The sequence below is a fragment of the Gossypium hirsutum genome, chromosome A10 (genome assembly GCF_007990345.1).
Source record: "Gossypium hirsutum isolate 1008001.06 chromosome A10, Gossypium_hirsutum_v2.1, whole genome shotgun sequence".
Classification (NCBI taxonomy): Eukaryota; Viridiplantae; Streptophyta; class Magnoliopsida; order Malvales; family Malvaceae; genus Gossypium; species Gossypium hirsutum.
Window position 1 is genome coordinate 71664303 of NC_053433.1, and position 18949 is coordinate 71683251.

Genomic DNA, 18949 nt, shown 5'->3' on the forward strand with positions numbered 1-18949 from the left:
ATATTTTAATGATTTTTTAATAACCACATGCGGAATGAATTTGTACAAATGGAAGTCCAAATGCAGATGAACTTGGACACCTATTTGTGTAGACTCATTATTAATGTGCATTTTAAAAAAAAATTATGATGTTTTATTTTTTAAAATGCATGTTGATGTGGCATATCATGTTAGCATACTTTCACGTGACAGGTTACGTATTAATTTTTTGTTACATTCGTTAGTCACATTAACATCTTTTAATGGTCAAATTGATAATGATTGTTTACATTTAGAAGGGCTTAATTGATATTTCGATCTTTATTAAATGTTTTAACCCTTTACCCTTAATACGATAAATACAAGAATTTTAATTCAAAATATTAGGTATTGTTATACCTTATATTAGGAATTTAGGATAAACCATCATACTTGGTTCTTACCGCTTCTACATATGTTGTTATTCTTATGTGGTAAATTTTTACAAAGTAACAATACGGTGGCTTGTAAAAGAAGCAAAACTAAAATAGAAAATAGATGGATGAATAGTCCATTACCATAGAATGCAGTCCTTTAAATGAAAAACAAAATGGATTCATTTCATCAAGTCCGTTTAGAAAGAACAAAAGATTAGGCCAAGCCAAAGAAAGAAGATGGAATGAAAATTCAAGATGCTCATTTTATCCACAATTGCAGTCTTTATCTATAAGACTTGAGGAAGTTCACTGGAAAAGAATATGAACATACAAACAATATCATTCTTATGTTTGGACTCATATCTTCATCACTCCTCTATTTCTGCTTCTCTTCTCCTTCCACAGCTTCAGTTCGACCATCACCTGGTTCCTGAACCACCATGACATAACAAAGCTAGGAAGTTCATCAGATATCCTCTGCCGACTTAGTGATGCTGGTGTTTGTTTCAGGGAAGATCCACCTATGGATTTGAGGTTTGACGGTAATACGCTTGACACCAGGATAGTTCTCGGGATCATGCATGGCGATTTCCTTATCAAAATGATCACCATTGTCCTCCATCTTCCTTATGTGGTTAACCATGATGATGTCCTTGTTACCAGTTGTTGTGACAAAGATATCAGCCCCAAAACAACATCCTCAAGAGTCCTACCATTAGAACCTGAAGGGCACATTTAGGATCAATCTCATTGACGATTAGGTGAGCACCCGCTTGCTTCAATGCATCAGCACTGCCCTTGCCAACATCACCATAACCACAGACAAACAACATCCTTGCCAACAAACGTGACATTGGTAGCTCTCAACGAACCATCAGGAAGAGAGTGATGGCATCCATACAAGTTATTAAACTGTTCAAAAAGATCAAATCATTGAAGCAAGTAGAACAGAATACATAAATTACAATAAAGACCTTCAAATACACGAAAAAACTTATCAAAATATTGAAGGTGACAGTTGCACACATACACAACACTTGGATATGCCAGTCACATCAATGATAAGTGAATACTAATGGAAGTTTTTGATAAAACATCAGTTCATGATTCAGTGTTCATAACCAAAGTTGCACCATAATGACAGTGAAACAGTGCATGTAAAAACCAAATCTGCAGTAACTTACCTAAAAAAATTGTCATTTCTAAATCATTTTCATCAGGTTTGTAAGAAAAATTTATGTAAATAAGTCACATTTAATGGGATACTCATTTAAAACATCCAAACTCATAACTAATGTTTACCTCAAATAATACAACTCATTCATCGAATCACCAAGATGCCATCTAGTTTGGTCCCTGCACTAAATTGTAATTAAATGATACTGGAAAAATAAGTAATTTTACATAGATATCTACAATTATAATTTCTATTATGGATTAGTTACTCAGAGATCATAAAAGACTCTAATATACTTTCACATCATTGGCCAGATAATTACAAGGATGAAGTTACTTCTTTATACTAAATACAACCAAGTCTATATATACACATAAGCTCAATTTAGTAAGAACAACAAATGAGGTTAAGCAAAAGAAAATGAGGTACTCATCTAATAAGAAGCTATTACCATTTCATTTTAATGCTAAAATTAAATCAATTGATTGAGTAGACAATATTTTAAGAATGTGGTTCTTTTTAATTTTAGACCCTCTTAAAAATATTTGATTTATTCACACCTATGGGGAATAAAACATCACAATGTAATTAGCTATAAAGGGCTTGAGGAAAACCTGTCAAATGCAGAGAAGCATATGCACTTGGATTTGAAATTAACCATTAGAAAATGAAAAATGCAGCAAACAATGGATTCCTTCAAACAAAGGTCTCTTGGATCAGAAACCTCGATCCACAATAATTCACTGCTATATCTCTCTTCATCTCCACCAAGATGATAGAATCAGTATCTCATTCTTATCTTGGACTCATCGTTGCATTACTCTCCCTTTCACCTATCCCCTTTATCAATCGCTATGAAAATCCAACGGTACTTCCAGCAACTCTTATGTTATTTACTCCTCTGTTCACATTTCTCCACACGTCTAATGGTTGTGCTAACATACAACGACTTGTATTAGTTTCCTGCATTGCAAATAGTTGCAAAATCATTGATAATGAAAGGGGTAAAGGGTGTCATGTATATAAAGAATATGAATGCTACGAAAACAAATATAAAAAACTTGTAAAGTGAGGCCTAAAAGTTTTTAATTAATAAGTATTCTGAGATGCTTACCAAAGGACATTGGAATTTCAGTTTTGATTGAGTCACATAGATCTTCTTCGTTTCCGATTCCAGTTTCGAATAAAACTAGCCATCCATTTGTTCCCAAACTCATTTAGCACTGTATACCCAATTGAAAATCCTATCACCAATCCACATCCATACCCCATCAACACAACTTTCCAAACAGATAAACAATCTATCCACGAATCTTCACCAACCTTTGGCGGCAGCATTTGCGAACCAACTTCATTGCACTTCTTCATCAGAGGAACCCCACACAATCTTGGGTTTCCTATGTAGGAATCATTTAAAAATGTACCAAATTGGTTGCTTTGTGGTATGCTTCCCTCAAGTTGGTTGTAAGAGAGATTCAGCGCTGCAAGAAAAGTAAGGCTTGTAAGCTGTGGAGGAATCTTCCCGAAGAGTTTGTTGAAGGAGAGATCCAATGACTCAAGCTCTGTTAAGCTTCCTAATGCTGAAGGAATGGAGTCAAAGAAGCTGTTGTAGGACAAGTTTAGCACATGGAGTGACTTGAGGTCTTGTATTTCTTCTAATATTCTCCCATGGAAGTTATTATTGGAGAGGTCAAGACAAGTAAGCAGGGTTAAGATTTTCTGGTAATTAATTTCAAACCCTTTATTCACAATTGTCACTGAATCTTGATAATAAGAATTATCTCCAACATAACTTGGCTTAGATTTGTTGCCGTCAATCACCATCATTGCCCTCAAAGATTGAAAAAATTCAACAGATACCTCACCCGAAAAGTTATTGGAAGCAAGATCCAGTATATGTAACATTGGGAAAGCATTTCCATCTCCGGAAAAATGAATTGAACCATAAAATTTGTTGGATCTTAGTATAAGAACCATCAAAGAAGGCAATTTCACTAACCAGTTAGGAAAAGTGTCATGTATCATATTTTTCCCAACATCCAAAACTTCAAGCTTTTTGCAATTGGCCAATGACCTTGGCAACTTCCCTTCTAATTTGTTCCCACCGATTTTGAGTGACCTTAGCTGATGAGTGGCATGAAAGAATTTAATTGATAAATGACCAGAAAAGTTATTAGAAGCTATGTCTAATACATCCAATACTGGAAAATTATTTTCCAAATGTTTAATTGGACCATAAAACCTATTTGCTCGCAGTATAAGAACCGTCAAGACAGGCAATTTTCCCAACCACAAAGGGAATGTGTCGTGCAGAGTATTGTTTTCGAGGTTTAAAACATAGAGCATTGTGCAATTGGCTAATGACCTCGGCAACTTCCCTTCCAATTTATTGTCATTGAGTTCAAGAGTGGACAGTTGGGTTGCTCCTCCAAAATCTGGTATGCTACCACTGAAACTATTTTGCTGTAGATCTAAATACTCAAGACTACTGATATTGCCTAAGCAACTTGGGATTGAGCCACTCAATTCGTTGAAGGATGCATCAAACCTCCATAGATGACTCAAATTACAAATAGGTATTTGTAAAGAGTCTTGATTGGATGAAAATTGGTCCAAAGATGTTAGAGAATTGTTGGAAAGATCCAAATATTGCAAACTTTTCTTCCACACCCAATTTGGTACGGCCCCGCTTATTTGGTTGTTTGAAAGGTCAAGTTCTTCTAAGCTCTCTTGACTCTTTAGAAATGCTGGAAACGTACTTATATTACAGGATCTGAAACGCAACGAAATCAGCATTGGAAAGGAGGAATTTGCATCATCAAAAGGAAACTGATTCGGAATGTCAATCGCATTGGAAGAAAGGTCTACCGATATAAGTGTGCTCTTCCACAACCAATTTGGTACTGCCCCGCTTATTTGGTTATTTGAAAGGTCAAGTTCTTCTAAGCTCTCTTGACTCTTTAGAAATGCTGGAAACGTACTTATATTACAAGATGCCAACAACAAAAATCTCAGCATTGGAAAGGAGGAATTTGCATCATCAAAAGGAAACTGATTTGGAATGTCAATCGCATTGGAAGAAAGGCCTACCGATATAAGTGTGCTCTTCCACAACCAATTTGGAACAAGACCGTGGATTCGGTTGTTAGAAAGATCTAGGTCAGTCAACTTGTTTTGGCTTTTGATGAATTCAGGAAATTCAGTAAGGTTGCATGACCTTAGGTATAGAGACTCTAATTGGGGTAAAGTACGGATTTTGTTGTTGCTTCCAATTAACAAGCTGATGTTGGATAGGTCGAGACGCGTTAAGTTGCTGAGTTGGAGAAACATGTCAAGCTTTAATTGGCAATCACTAAAGCTGTTGTATCCAAGAGAGAGGGTTTGCAATGTTGAAAGAGTAAATAAGGAAGAAGGTATTGATCCAGAAAGGTGGTTCCATGACAAATCAAGAGATGCAAGATTTGGAACTCCAGATCTATGAAATGGAGGGATTGAACCATTGAAATTGTTATCACTTAGATCCAATTCCACAAGGTTACTGAGATTTGCAATTGATGCTGGAATGGATCCAGAAAAATTAGTATATTGCAATGACAACACCTCTAAAGTGTTGTTAATTGGAAATTCTGGCAATTGGCCCATGAGACGAGAGTTGTCTGAAATATCAATTCTTTGCATTTTGGGCAATAAGAAAAATTCTGCTGGAAAATGCCCACTCAAATTGCAATCTACTAAACGAAGAGAAACCAATGGAGAGGAAATTTTCGAGAACTTGGGAGGCAAATAAGAGATTGGGTTAGAATCAAGGTTAAGTTTAGAAAGATAACGAAGGTTTAAGAGTGATGAACAAAATGGACCGGTCAAACCACAGCCTGACATGCTTAAAACACTCAGCTTGGGAAGTGACAACGATGTGGTTTCACACCATTCACTACTTTGACTTGAAATATTCACTCCATCCAAATACAACTCTCTGAGAGACCTCATGTTCTTTATGAATGTCTTGAAGTTTGGTTTCTCTAGTTTCAAAGTAGGGTCAAATGAAGCAAAACTTTGATCATTTCTCCAATAGCAATCATCTTGATAAGATAGGTTAAGAGAGACTAACCTTGTTAAGTATAAAATCCCTACCGGAATTTGGTCATGAAAACATGAGGCCGAGAGGTTGAGATGAGTTAAATTTGGGAGTTTTCCAAACCCATACTGAAACAAAGTGGTATTAAAATTGTTTCCAGCAAGATTAAGGCGTTGGAGATGATGGAGATTGAAAATGGAGTGAAAGCTGCCTGAAAGGTTTTGGTAACTGAGATCAATCCCAATGACATGACCAAGAGCATCACATGTAACTCCTTTCCAAGAGCAACAACGGGTATTGGGATCCCAGAGGTCAAGTTTGGAAGAGAAAGTGAAGTTTGGGGCATAGTAGAGATGATGCTGCAATTGTAGCAAAGTAGACCTCTGGTCATCAAGGCAGTGGTTTTGGAGATTAGAATGAGAAGATGGGTGAAGGGAAGTGGAGAAGGAGAAGAGGAAAAACAGTGACATTAGGATACCAAGATTCTCCATGTTTGGTCTTAGATTGTGTGGAGATTCGGAATTTGATATGCACCACATTTATAGAAAACAACTTCACATTACATACTATTAAGCTTCATCTAAGGATGTTGATTTCAAATTAAGTGAAGCATTTTTGTTTAACTTTAAGAATGATGCAAGTAAGTTTTCAATATTCTGCCCCACAGTTTAGTCGTCAAAAATAAGAATCTTATTAGTTGCATCATTAATTAATAAACAAAATTATAACACTAATATTTATGGTTATATTAAAATAAAAATTATTAGTTGCTAATGGCAAGGTATGGGATTTACATATTTGGTAGTAAAAATATAAAATAAAATTAAATTTGGATGGAGGCTTCTTAGCTTGGTGATTTATGCTTGATTTGACTCACACTAAGAAAAATATAGATTTTATATTGAGATTTGTTGTAAGATGTGGTTCTCAAACTCATCAATTAGTTTTTAGGGTGTGCATTCTTTAAAGTTGATATCAAAATTAGAATGTATAAAATGGGCAAAGACTTTTGAACCTCAACCACTAGTGCATAGTATGGTGGACTGATATGTGACTAATTATAAGGTTTGAATCACATAAAATTTTCTTATCAAAGTGTGGGGTTTATACAAACCTAAACTTTTCAACCCCAACAACTAACTTTTTTGTGTGATTATTAACAATTTTTTTTACTATTTTTATTTTTTACATTATATATTTAAAAATTATAATTTTTTAGTAAAAGAGAAAATAATAAAAAATTATAAAAAAAATTAATTTGGGAATAGTTCTGTTTAAGTCGGGATGAGTATTCAAGTAAAGTTCTCCAAATGTCTATTTTAGAATTCAAACATAATTTTCTTTTTCTAATTTCACCAAAAAGAATAAATCTAAATTTGAAAGTTCAAAGCTTTTGCGTTAAATTGAATTTACAAATATAACAAAAATGCTTCCATTCAACATCTATTAAATTTAAAGAGTATAGTGTATAATCATTTTTATTTAGTAGGTTTTAAAATCAATTTCTAAATTTATCGTTCATCCACCAATATATCGTATCATTAGCAGTTCTTTTGCAATGTTCAATGGTTTATTCACAACGTGGTATAAAATTAGAAGAGTTTTAGAAAACGTAGTGTGTAATAACATGATAATACCTTTTTTTCTGTTAAATTAAAATAGCATTACATTCATAAATATTCACAGGACTCAATTTAAAGAATATGATATTAGCAATAATGTAATCATTTTTAGGCTTTAAAACTCAATTTCTTTACAAATCATTAATGTAATTTGTTAACCTTGCACAAAAGCAAGTGTTATCCCAATGCCATATAAAAGTCATCAAAAGGGGACATACCTTTTTCTTTCATGATGTGATTGTATTTTCTAAGTCTTAGTCTATGCTGCATACTTTTGCTTATTGCAAACCTTTTGCCCCATTCTTACTTCATAGAAATAAAATCTAAAAATTTATTGACTAAATAATTAACGTATTTTCAATCATTTATTGCAGTGAATTAATACACTATTTAATTATAATATTTAGATGAACATATAAATAAAATTATTACAAATTTGCATGTAATTATTATTAAAAATATTTATAAAATAATGATCAATACATTAGAATTAAGGTAAATAATTATTTAAATAAACAATAAAATAGTTACATTAATAAAATTTTAAAATATATTATTATAAAAATCATTTTATTAATAAAATTATAATTTTTTATATTTTTAATTATTTATAAAAATGAAAAAAATTTAAAACTTCTATTATATACTATTTTCAATCTAATATATTTAGTACTCATTTTTCATTTTTTACCTTATTGTTACAGTTACACTTGAATCCAAACACATATTTCATTACTGATTTTAATCTTATAATTACAATACTCAATTTCACTGCTACAGTATTTAATCTCATCTCCACCTATATTTTCAATCTCGTAGAACTGTTTTCACTACTCATCCAAAAAGACGACATCACAAGGTTTTATAATAAAATATATTTTTAATAATTTCTGCATTCAACCTTTTTTTTTATAATAATTATTCAGAGATGGCAGCAACAAGGTTTGATATTGATAAGTTCGACGACATCACAAATTTCAATATATGGCAAGTTTGGATGACGATAATTTTGATTTAGGGCGATCTTGAGAAGGTCCCTACAGAGAAGCTTGCTAACATGGATAAATCAAAATAGGACAGGTTAGATAAAAAAGCACTATCCAAGATTCAATTATATCTAGCAAATAATATGTTACAGGAGGTTTTGATGGAGAAAACGTGTCACATCCCAAAAAAATAGGGGTTAGTAGAATAAGGATTTGTGAAACCGAGAGTGGTCACGCCCTAATTTATAAAGGTTATCTTTGTGCATTTGAAACTAAATTAGTTATTGGTCTAATGGTTAAGTGTCAGTAAATTTCACTAGATATCCAAGATCGAATCCTTTCTCTCGTATCAGATCTATTTAGTGCAATTTTGCTCAAAACCCTAGTAAGTGTCAAGCCTCATTTTAAGAATAAATATTATGAGAGGTTAAACAAAATTCAGTATTTGCCCTGATGATTAAGATAGATCCTAGGTTTGGGCTTCCTTCCTCCCATTTTATTATTTTGGGAATTTGGCAAGTCTCTTGAAAAAAAACATATACATTTAATTGTCTAATTTAGGGAAGAAATGAGCCAAAGGCTCAATGGTTAAAGCGCTAGAGACCCACCAGATCCAAAATCGAGCCCCTTCTTGGTCTATGATTCATACTTTTCTTTGTTTATTGCAAACATTTTGCCCCATTCTTACTTCACAAAAAAAAATCTAAAATTTGATCCCACCATTTAGTTTTTTCAATCATTAACTCTAGCAAATTTTGGGCAAATACATTATTACAAATATTTATATGAACATATAAATAACATTATTACAAATTTATATGTTAAATATTATTAAAAATATTTATAAAATTATGATCAACACATTAAGGTAAATAATTATTTATAATATAAATATAAATATTATACCAATATGTTAAAATATTTATAAAACAAAGTTTGCTTGCATATTCATTTTATTTAGTTTTAAATATGTTGGGATCGATCCGATTAAGCAACGAACAAGTAAAAAATAGCGAAAAAATTGAGAAATTGAACACACAAATTTAACGTAGAAAAATCCCTCCAAAGAGGATAAAAAACACGAGAAAAGATAATTTTACTATAGTGACAAAAGAACGAAGAGTACAAAAGATGGATATAAAAACTAAACCCTGAAAACCTAAAAACAAAGAACCCCAAAACGTAAACACAAAATTCTCTAAATGTGTTATGAGTTATAATCTCTAATGGGTGTATTTTCTAAGGTTGTAATAGAGCATATTTATAGGCTAAATTCATAGGTCAAATAATAATAAAATAAATTAGACTAATCAGAGCTTGATTGAAACAAATAAATAGAGTTTAACTAGAAGATTATTTCTCAAATTTGATAGAAATATGAGTCATACATAACAAATCTCCACCTTGACTCATATTTCCACAATGTCATCTTTCCCAAAGCCCACCACAGGCCTATCTTGAACTATGCAAAGAATTAACTGAGTCGAATCTGTGTTTAGAAACTAGAAGACTTTTAGCTTTCGACTTGTACACTGCCAAATCAAAACTAACCCGGGCCTGATTTTCACGAACACAGTGCCTTAACTTTTCAAAACTTGCATCCAAAAGAGAATCTCTCTTCAACGAAACGGTCATACCGTTTTCCCCCTATGACCAAGTTGCCTCCGCTCCAAATGAGTTGACTTTCTCCGTAACGGACGAGAGACGTCTGATTTCACCGATCATTGTAAAACCTTCTAAAATCTAAAGACTGTCGGTTCTTTTACCTTTTAACAAAATGAGAGCTCCAAGAGATATTTTAATGCAACTCTACTCAATGTTGATTCTGCATCCTTTCAAGTCTAAAATACTCAAGGAGATGAAATTCTTTCGTAAATCAAGTACATACCTGACATTTGAGAGTGTCCTAATCGTTCCATCATGCATCCTTATTTTAACAGTATAAATACCAATACGAATTACCTTACTGGATGAATCGTTTCCCATGCGCACAACTCCCCCTTCAACCGAACAGTATGTGGAGAACCATTCTCTATTGGGACATATGTGGAAAGAACATCCTGAATCTAGGATCCACTTAGACATAAGCTTGGAGTTATCGCTCGGTGACACTAATAAGAAATCATCATTGCTTTCATTGGCCAAATTAGCACCAGCTACATCTTCCTCGTTACTCTCAACAGCTCTTTTATTTTGCAGTTTATAACAATCTGTTTTGACGTGACCTAACTTTTTACAATAGCGACACATTTTATCTCGCTTCTTTGATGCTACCAAAATGGAAGCTTGCCTATTTTCCTTGCTATCCAAACAAAACTCATTATCGAGTTTGTCTCTACTCAAAAAATAAACCTTCACATCTTCGAATGAGAGTTTGTCTCTACCATAAATCAGGGTCTCCCTAAAAGACTTGTATGAATGGGGTAAAAAGCACAATAATAGCATAGCCTGATCTTCGTCATCAATATGAATCTCAATGTTCTTTAAATCATTTAAAAGAGTAATGGATTAACTGATATGATCTCTAAGAAGCTCACATTCATTCATGTGAAACGTAAATAGACATTGTCTCAACACTAAACGGTTAGCCAGAGACTTAGTCGCATAAAGAGTTTCTAACCTTTTCCACAAGGCAAATGAGGTATTCTCCATCAATACCTCCTGCAATATCGTATTCATGAGGCACAACTGGATTGCAGACAAGGCCTTTTCATGAAGCTCTTCCCATTCTGTTGATTTAGATTCTCAGGCTTTTTCTTGGTAACAACCTTTTTCAGGCTGGTTTGAACTAGAATTGTCATCATCTAAACTTGTCACATATTGAAATTTGTGACTCCATCGAACTTCTTAATTTTAAACCTTGTTGCTGCCATCTTTAAACGGGCTGATCTACGAAAATTGAACTAACTCTGATACCACTTGTTGGGATCGACTCGATTAAGCAACGAGCAAGTAAAAAATAGCGGAAGAAATTGAGAAATTGAACACACAAATTTAACGTGGAAAAATCCCTCCAAAAAGGATAAAAAAATCACGGGCAAAAATAATTTTACAATAATGGCAAAAGAACGAAGAGTACAAAAGATGGAAATAATAATTAAATCCCAAAAACTCAAAAACAAAGAACCCCCAAAACGTAAACACAAAATTCTCCAAATGTGTTATAAGTTCTAATCTCTAATGGATATATTTTCTAAGGTTATAAAAGAGCTTATTTATAGGCTAAATTTATAGCTCAAATAATAATAAAATATAGACTAATTAGAGTTTGATTAAAACAAATAAACAGAGTTCAACTGGAATATTATTTCTTAAATCTGATTGAAATAGGAGTCATACTTAACAAAATATGTCAAAGGTTTTTGTACTCTTTAAAATTTAAAATTTAAAATTTAAAATTTAATCTCTATACTTTGATTTTGAGATATTGAATCCTTGAACTTTTTATGTAAAAATCTTAATCCCTCCATCCAATTTTGTTATTAAAGTTATTGATGTAGCAAAAATAAAAAATGTAAAATAACTTTTTTAGCCCTCAATGGTTATAGTTTTATCAATTTGGTCCTTTTTCTTTAGTAAAAAACTAATTTTTAGTAAAATTACATGCATAACTAATTATAAAAAAAATTAATTTTTTTTGGTTTTCTGTATAAAAAATTATATTTTTTTTAGTAAAAGAGAAAATAATAAAGAGTTATAAAAAAACCTTTAAAATCTAAATCTTAAAAGATCCCAAATGTCCTCTTTTTGGAAGAAAAAAAAATCAAATGTAAATCTAAATTATATATATAGTAAATAAGTAAATAGACTCAAGATTATGCTTAGGAAAATTTCAATTATTAATTTATTTTGTTTGTAAATCTTTTATAATTTTTTTAAAAAATCGCATCTGGGATGAATCTAGACAAATGGTTATTCTGATTCATTTAATCCTGAACATGAATTTTCATAAAAAATATAAAAACATAAAGAATTATTTTAAAATGATTAAGAATTATAAGAAATTCTTAAAATTTGAAAAACAACATCTAGAAAGACTTTGAACAAATGGTTCTTTAGGCTCATTTGGACCTAGACAATTGTTTGTCCAGGTTCATTGTAGAAATTGTTTTTAATAACTTTTAATAATTTTTAAAATATATAATTTTGTATAAATTTTAACAATTTTTAAATAAATTTGTATAATGTTTTTTATAACTATTTAAAAAATCATGTCCAAGATGAACTTGCATAATCATTTGTCTAGATTCATATTTGATGGATATTTTAAATAATTATTAAAAAATATTTATTTTTAAGTTTTTTATTTTATTTTTAGAAAATAGACTGTATTACTTGAGTGGAGAATAACTATATATGAAGAATTTGCGTAAAGCCAACCTGTCTAAGTGTGAGGCATGCAAAGTATAGTGGATTGATATGTGTCTAATTAGTAAAAATGGAATTTCAATCACATAAAATGAAGTGTGGGGTTTATAACCAGACATTTCAACCTAACTTATTGTGTGGTTATTAAAAAAATAATAATAAAAATATCAATTCAACCCAAACAATACGTCTAAATTAAAGGTCAATAATCAATTCAACACAATTTGTACTTGTAAATTAAAATGGAAAAGAAAAATTGTAAATTTCATAACTTGTCAAAGAGGGATTGAACGTACATATGCGTGGAAATTTTGATAACATTCATGATACACGAGATATAAGACAATCACGAAAGAAGAAAAAAACCAAAAACTTTCTAAATATGAATTTTCAAACTTCATTCATCGTAATTAGAATAATGTAGATGAATGTCGCAAAGGACTTCATTTTCATTGAGAAAATGTTTTCCCATTCCAAAAGATTTTTTCCTTCTCAAAATTAATTCGTAAAGCAATGAGTTAAAAGAATAAATTGATATTATTGGTAAATTGTTTACAAGGAATATGTAGTGAATGATCAAACTTTTAAGGTTTTTTAACACAATTTGAAAAGAAAAATAAAATTTGTCACGCCTCAGGAGTTAATTGAAATAAGTAGTCTGTAGGCTTAATGGTTAAGTAGCTAGTCTATTCCCTAGACCTTTTAGGTTCAAGTCACACTTCTCCCATTTCATTTCTTTTTAATTTCGGCAAACTAGGTGGGCATTAAAATCTTCCCCTAAGTGACCAATGTTTGAATCTCACTCTTCTCCCTTTCGTTTTTTTTTTGTTTCGGCCCAAAATTTTGGGTTATTTACCTTGCTGCCCCTAAGGTTTGAAACCCTAACTATTAAACCATTCTATTCCTATTAGAATTAAGTTTGCTTTTGTTCAAATTTTAGTCAAAAATTCCTTCCTATCCTCTCTTTATATTTCTTCAATTTATTTTATTCCCTTTTCCTCTACATCATATTTTCCATCTAAATTTTTAAAATTATTTTGCTTTCTCAAATTAAACCGTTTACAGTTTTAATGTTTTTCTATCGGTTTGTAATTAGCATCAATAGCAACCCCTAGCTTTGTAACGCCTTGATTTTTTTATTTTTATTTTTGTAAATTTTATCATACATGAGTGTGTTTCTTATCAGTTGTGAACTTTGATTAGGAGAGTGAGGTCTTGGGTTCGAGACTTGTGGGGGAGGGGGGTATATCTATTTTTGTTTCCACGTGGGTTGTTGGTGTAGTAGTAGTGGGGTCATGTTGGGATTCTGCTTTGTGGGAGGTGGTTAGTAGTGGGATGCTAATTTGTCTTTTTCCTTCCACTATTTTTTTTTCAAGTCTCTCATTTTTTTTAAAATTTTTCTCATTATTTTTTTACGTGAATTTTCTCTCTTCTTCCACTGTCTATTGACTTTTATTTCAAAATTTATTTTCAACACTTAATTGTGAAATCTTACTCCTTGTAGCGACGTAAAATTTTTTGCTTTGGTCGCTAGTTGAGGCAATTATTTAAAAATTTGAAAATGAAATTTCGGTTTAAAAAAAAAAGGAGATGCCACCGATCTTTTTTTCTTAAGTGTGATCGGACACCTAATAAATCCTCCTTTTTTAAAAGAAAAATTATTTTTTTAAACAAAAAGAAGGCCGAGTTTAGGTCTACATCAAAAGCCAGAGAAAAAATAGGATTTGGGAGTCGGTTACACACGAGGAAGATATTAGCACCCTTGCGACGCCCAAAATTGGTATCTCGTTAAACATGTGTTGTCTTAATTTTCAAAAATGCGAATTCAATGTAACATTTAATCATGATCTGATCAAAACACGAGAATTTTTATAATCTCGATTTCTTTTGAGAAGGACGTTCCGTTTTTAACACAAGCCGATTGATATTCACCCAACATAGCGATGAAATCGACGACTTAATGTTAAATCGGTGTGTTGCCTTATTTATTGAAATAAAAAAAATGAATGAAAATATTTTTAAATAAAAATAAAGAGAAAACTAATATCGATGTTGAAATAAGATGTGATCTAATAGGCTAAATTCGGAACAGGCAAATAATAATAAAAAGTTAAGAATATACGAAGCAAATAATATATAAAACATTAAAAATATATATGTGATAATAATAGTCATAAAACAATAGTAGTGCATATGGTATTAAACATGATAATAATAGTAATAATGCAAATATGAAATAGTAGTGAACATATATATATATAAAACATATAATCCTAGATTAAAAATATATACAATATATATTGAAAACAGTAATAATATAAAAAATAACTAATAATAACGATATATAAATATATAAATATATGTATTAAAATATATACATATAATAGGAATAAAAAGTATATACATAGTATTAAAAATATGTACATAATATAGCGTTCAAAATACATACATAATATAGTTATTAAAAATAAATACATAAGATAATATGTAAAAAATATATATATAAATAATATAGTATTAAAAAATATAGTATTTAAAAGATATATATACGTAATATATATAAAAAATGTATACATAATATAGTATTAAAATATTTACATAATATATACATATTAGAAATAATAATAATGTTAAAAACAACTATTAATAATACTACATAAATATATACATATATATTAAAGATATATACATATATAATAAAACATATAATAATATTAATAATAATAATAAGAATAATATAAATAATAGTAAATATAATAATATTAAATAATATTAAAAGTAATTAATTTAATAATAAAGAAATGAAAATAAACCAAAAAGGACTAAAATTGAATGAACGACAGAATTCTGGGGCAGATTTAAAAAGAAATAAAGAGAAAAGGGCTTATTTGAACAAGCACAAAATGGCAGAGGACCAAAAGCGCAATATTCCCAAGCCTTTAAAACTACGTCACATCAACGAGGATTCATTTGAATTCCAAACACAATTATGGGGCTGATTTTAAAAATGCAGAAACTTAATTGCAAAACATAGAAAAAGCGGAAGGGCCATTTGCGCAATTAGACCATTATACAAAAACACGCGGATCTTGAGTTTGGAGCGGGTCGGGTCGCTTGGGTCAGCTCAAAACGACGTCGTTTTGGGGTTAAAGGGCAACCCCCAAAACCCCAAAACGACGTTGTTTTGGGAGGCTATAAAAGGCTTTTTTCTTCAAAAAAAATCATTTTTGCAAAGTGAAAGGAAGAAAAAAAAAAGGGAAAGGGAGGGGTTTTCTCTCTGGACTATGTCCAAAAGCCGGCCAGGAGAGCCACCGTGCGCCGCCGCAGCTCCGTCGCCGCCAACCACCGCACACAGTTGCCGAAAGTTCAAAAGGTATATATATATTTACTTTCTTTTATTTTATTATTATTTTTTGCTTAATAATATATATACTTTTTGATAGATAAAGATATATACTAAAAAAGATTTAAAATAAATAGAGAAAAACGATGAAATCACCTTCGGACTGTAAATGCTTCTTTAGGTAAACGATGGGTAAGAGCCAATTTTTGCTGATAATATATCTGAAAAAGGGTAATAATGGGCTTTTAAAACTTTTGCTAAAAGACAATTAGGCTGGGATAAAAGACGCCAAACCTGTTTTGCTAATAAGGTTTTATTAAACAAAACTAGATTTTTAAAACCCAGCCCACCAACACTTTTCTGTTTGCACAAAGCATCCCAATTACTCCAATGAATGCCCTTAAGTGATTTGTTATTGGACCACCAAAACCTATTCATTACGCCTTCAAGTTTTCGACATAACGTTTTCAGTAGAGCAAAACATTGCATAATGAAAACTGGTTTACTTTGTAAAACTGACTTAACAAAAACTTCCTTTCCTCCCATAGATAAGTAATGCAAACTCCAACCTTCAATTCGTTTTCTAAACCGGTCGACAAAATTGGCAAAAGCCCACTTCTTTTTCCGTCCTACCATCATAGGCATCCCTAAATACTTTTCCGGATTGGAAGCCACCCAAACACCCAGTAAATTAGTAATAGATTCTTTGACATTTGTATCCATTAGCCCCAAAATAGATGAGTGATTTATCAAAATTCACCCTCTGACCCGAAACCATCTCATACTCCCGAACAGTATCTCGAACCACCATAGCTCCCTCGTTTGATGCGTCTCCAAATAGAATACAATCATCCGCAAAAAACAAATGATTAATTGACAATCTTTCTCTTCCAATAGGGGCACCCCTCATCAGGCCTTTATTTTTTACTTCATTAAGTAGCGTAGAAAAACCCTCCGCAAAGATCAAAAAGAGATAAGGGCTGAGAGGGTCTCCCTGTCTTAAGCCTCTTGAAGATGAAAACCACTCACTGTTTGATCCATTAAGCCTCACAGAATAGGAAACAGAACAAACACATCACATTATGAGAACAATCCAATCCTCGTGAAAACCCAAATGCATCATCATTCCAGCTAAAAAATCCCATTCAACTCAATCGTACGCTTTATTCATATCGAGTTTAAGCGCAAAGTGTCCTTTTTTCCTTTCTTTTTCATCTTCAGTGAATGAAGGACCTCATAAGCAATCAGCACATTATCCGATATATGTCTTCCTGGGATGAAAGCCCATTGGGCTTCATTAATACAATTTCCCAATACTGCATTCATATGATTCACCAAGACTTTCGCGATAATTTTGTAAACTACGTTACACAGACTTATGGGTCTAAATTGTGAAAGGTTTTTTAGATTTTTGACTTTAGGAATCAAAATAATACGTGTTTTATTAATCTCGCCTACTTCAGTTTATCCATTCAAAATAGACAAAAAGTAGCTAATAATGTCAGGACCAAGAATATGCCAGTACCTTTGAAAAAAGATTGCTGGGAATCCATCAATTTCGGGGGCTTTCAAAGGCTCCATCAATTTGACAGCTTGAGTAATATCCTCCTTAGTAAAATTCTGTAGCAGCTTCTCATTCATATCTGCAGTAATTCTTTTTTCAACTAACTCAAATAGGCGTTCATTTGTACCTGTTTCTGAAGTCGAAAAAAGATTACCAAAAAAATCCAAAGTAAGCTTCAGCATCTCATCATTCGTGGTAGTCTTTGTGCCGTTCTCCCCTTCCAAGTCCTTAATTTGTCCACGAATTTGTCGTTGAACAGCTACTTTATGGAAATAACTAGTGTTTCTATTTCCACTTTTCAACCAATTGACGCGAGCTCATTGCTCCCAAAAAATTTCCTCCTGATCAGCCTCCAAATTAAGACCCATTTGAACAGCTACAGTTTCAGCTAGTATTTCATCAGTTGGATCCCGAGTATAGAGACTGTTTAGTTGCTCTTCTAATTCTGCACGGTTCTTCTTTTGCTCCCTACTTCTAGATTTTTCCTATCTCTGGATCTGCTGTCCCATTCTCTCCAGCCTGTCCAGAACACTTCCTGAATAATCAGCCCAATATCTCTTAACCTCCTGCTCAAATGAATTCTCGAAGCACCACTTGGCCTCAAACCGAAAAATTTTGTCTTTATTGCATAACTCACTCCTTTTTCTTCCCATTGTATCCAGTAGTATAGGACAATGATCTGAAAAAGAGTAGCTCAAATGTTCTAGCTGGTAGCTTGGGTAAAGATTTACCCAATTCAAAGATGCAACTCCCCGATCCAGCCTCTCTCTTATGTTTGTAGCTAAAAACCTTCCACGCTCCCACGTAAACCACCTTCCAATATAACCTAGATTGTTAAGTCCACAATCTTCCAGCGTCATTCGGAATTCATTCATTTGACGTTTAGCTCTCAGTCGACCCCTTTTTTTTCAAAAGAGTTTGTGATTTCATTAAAATCCCTCAACACAACCCAAGGCATCATTTGATCGTGACTTAGACATCTAAGTAAATCTCAAGATTCAACTCTGCTCCTTTCGTCCGGATTCCCATAAAACCCCGTTAATCTCCAAACTGCATCACATTCATTATCACACACCTCAACATCAATATGAAAAGAAGAAAAACTTTTGAGTCGGATCAAAGAATTTCCTTTCCAGTCCAGAGATAGTCCTCTTTTTGAGCCCAACGCTCCAATATCAATTCCATTTTCAAACCCGCATTTCAATCTAACTGCTTCCATTCTTTTAAAACTTAATTTTGTTTCTATAAGAAACAAAATTCGGGGATTAATGGCTCTCAACTTATTTTTGAGCCTCTTAATAGTTCGTGATCTCTCCAAACCATGAATGTTCCAACTTAATATTTTCATTGCATTTGGCTGCTCTGTTCACCAGAGCTAGCCGTTAAATCAGAAAAGCCTGCTTCAATATTATTACTCAC

At 32.1% G+C, this 18949-nt stretch overlaps 2 protein-coding genes and 1 pseudogene across 2 annotated transcripts; all 3 read right to left on the reverse strand.

The window, feature by feature from the left end:
• Window positions 1-557: 557 nt before the first annotated feature.
• On the reverse strand, window positions 558-1249 carry LOC107895608 (adenosylhomocysteinase-like; annotated as a pseudogene).
• On the reverse strand, window positions 558-6138 carry LOC107896984 (receptor-like protein 7). Its single transcript, XM_016822309.2, has 2 exons — window positions 2687-6138; window positions 558-2535 (listed from the first exon to the last, which is right to left on the reverse strand). The coding sequence occupies exon 1, from the start codon at window positions 6136-6138 to the stop codon at window positions 2719-2721; it is 3420 nt and encodes a 1139-aa protein (XP_016677798.2). The 3' UTR covers window positions 558-2535; window positions 2687-2718.
• An 11877-nt stretch (window positions 6139-18015) lies between these two features.
• Window positions 18016-18390, reverse strand: LOC107895609 (uncharacterized). The gene has a single exon (XM_016820865.1). It carries the CDS (start codon window positions 18388-18390, stop codon window positions 18016-18018), a length of 375 nt encoding a protein of 124 aa, XP_016676354.1.
• Between the last annotated feature and the right edge of the window lie 559 nt (window positions 18391-18949).

What these genes read in the sequence shown, in the direction of transcription:
- LOC107896984 (XM_016822309.2), bottom strand. Translation starts at nt 6,138, where the DNA reads ATGGAGAATCTTGGTATCCTAATGTCACTGTTTTTCCTCTTCTCCTTC.
- LOC107895609 (XM_016820865.1), bottom strand. Translation starts at nt 18,390, where the DNA reads ATGACGCTGGAAGATTGTGGACTTAACAATCTAGGTTATATTGGAAGG.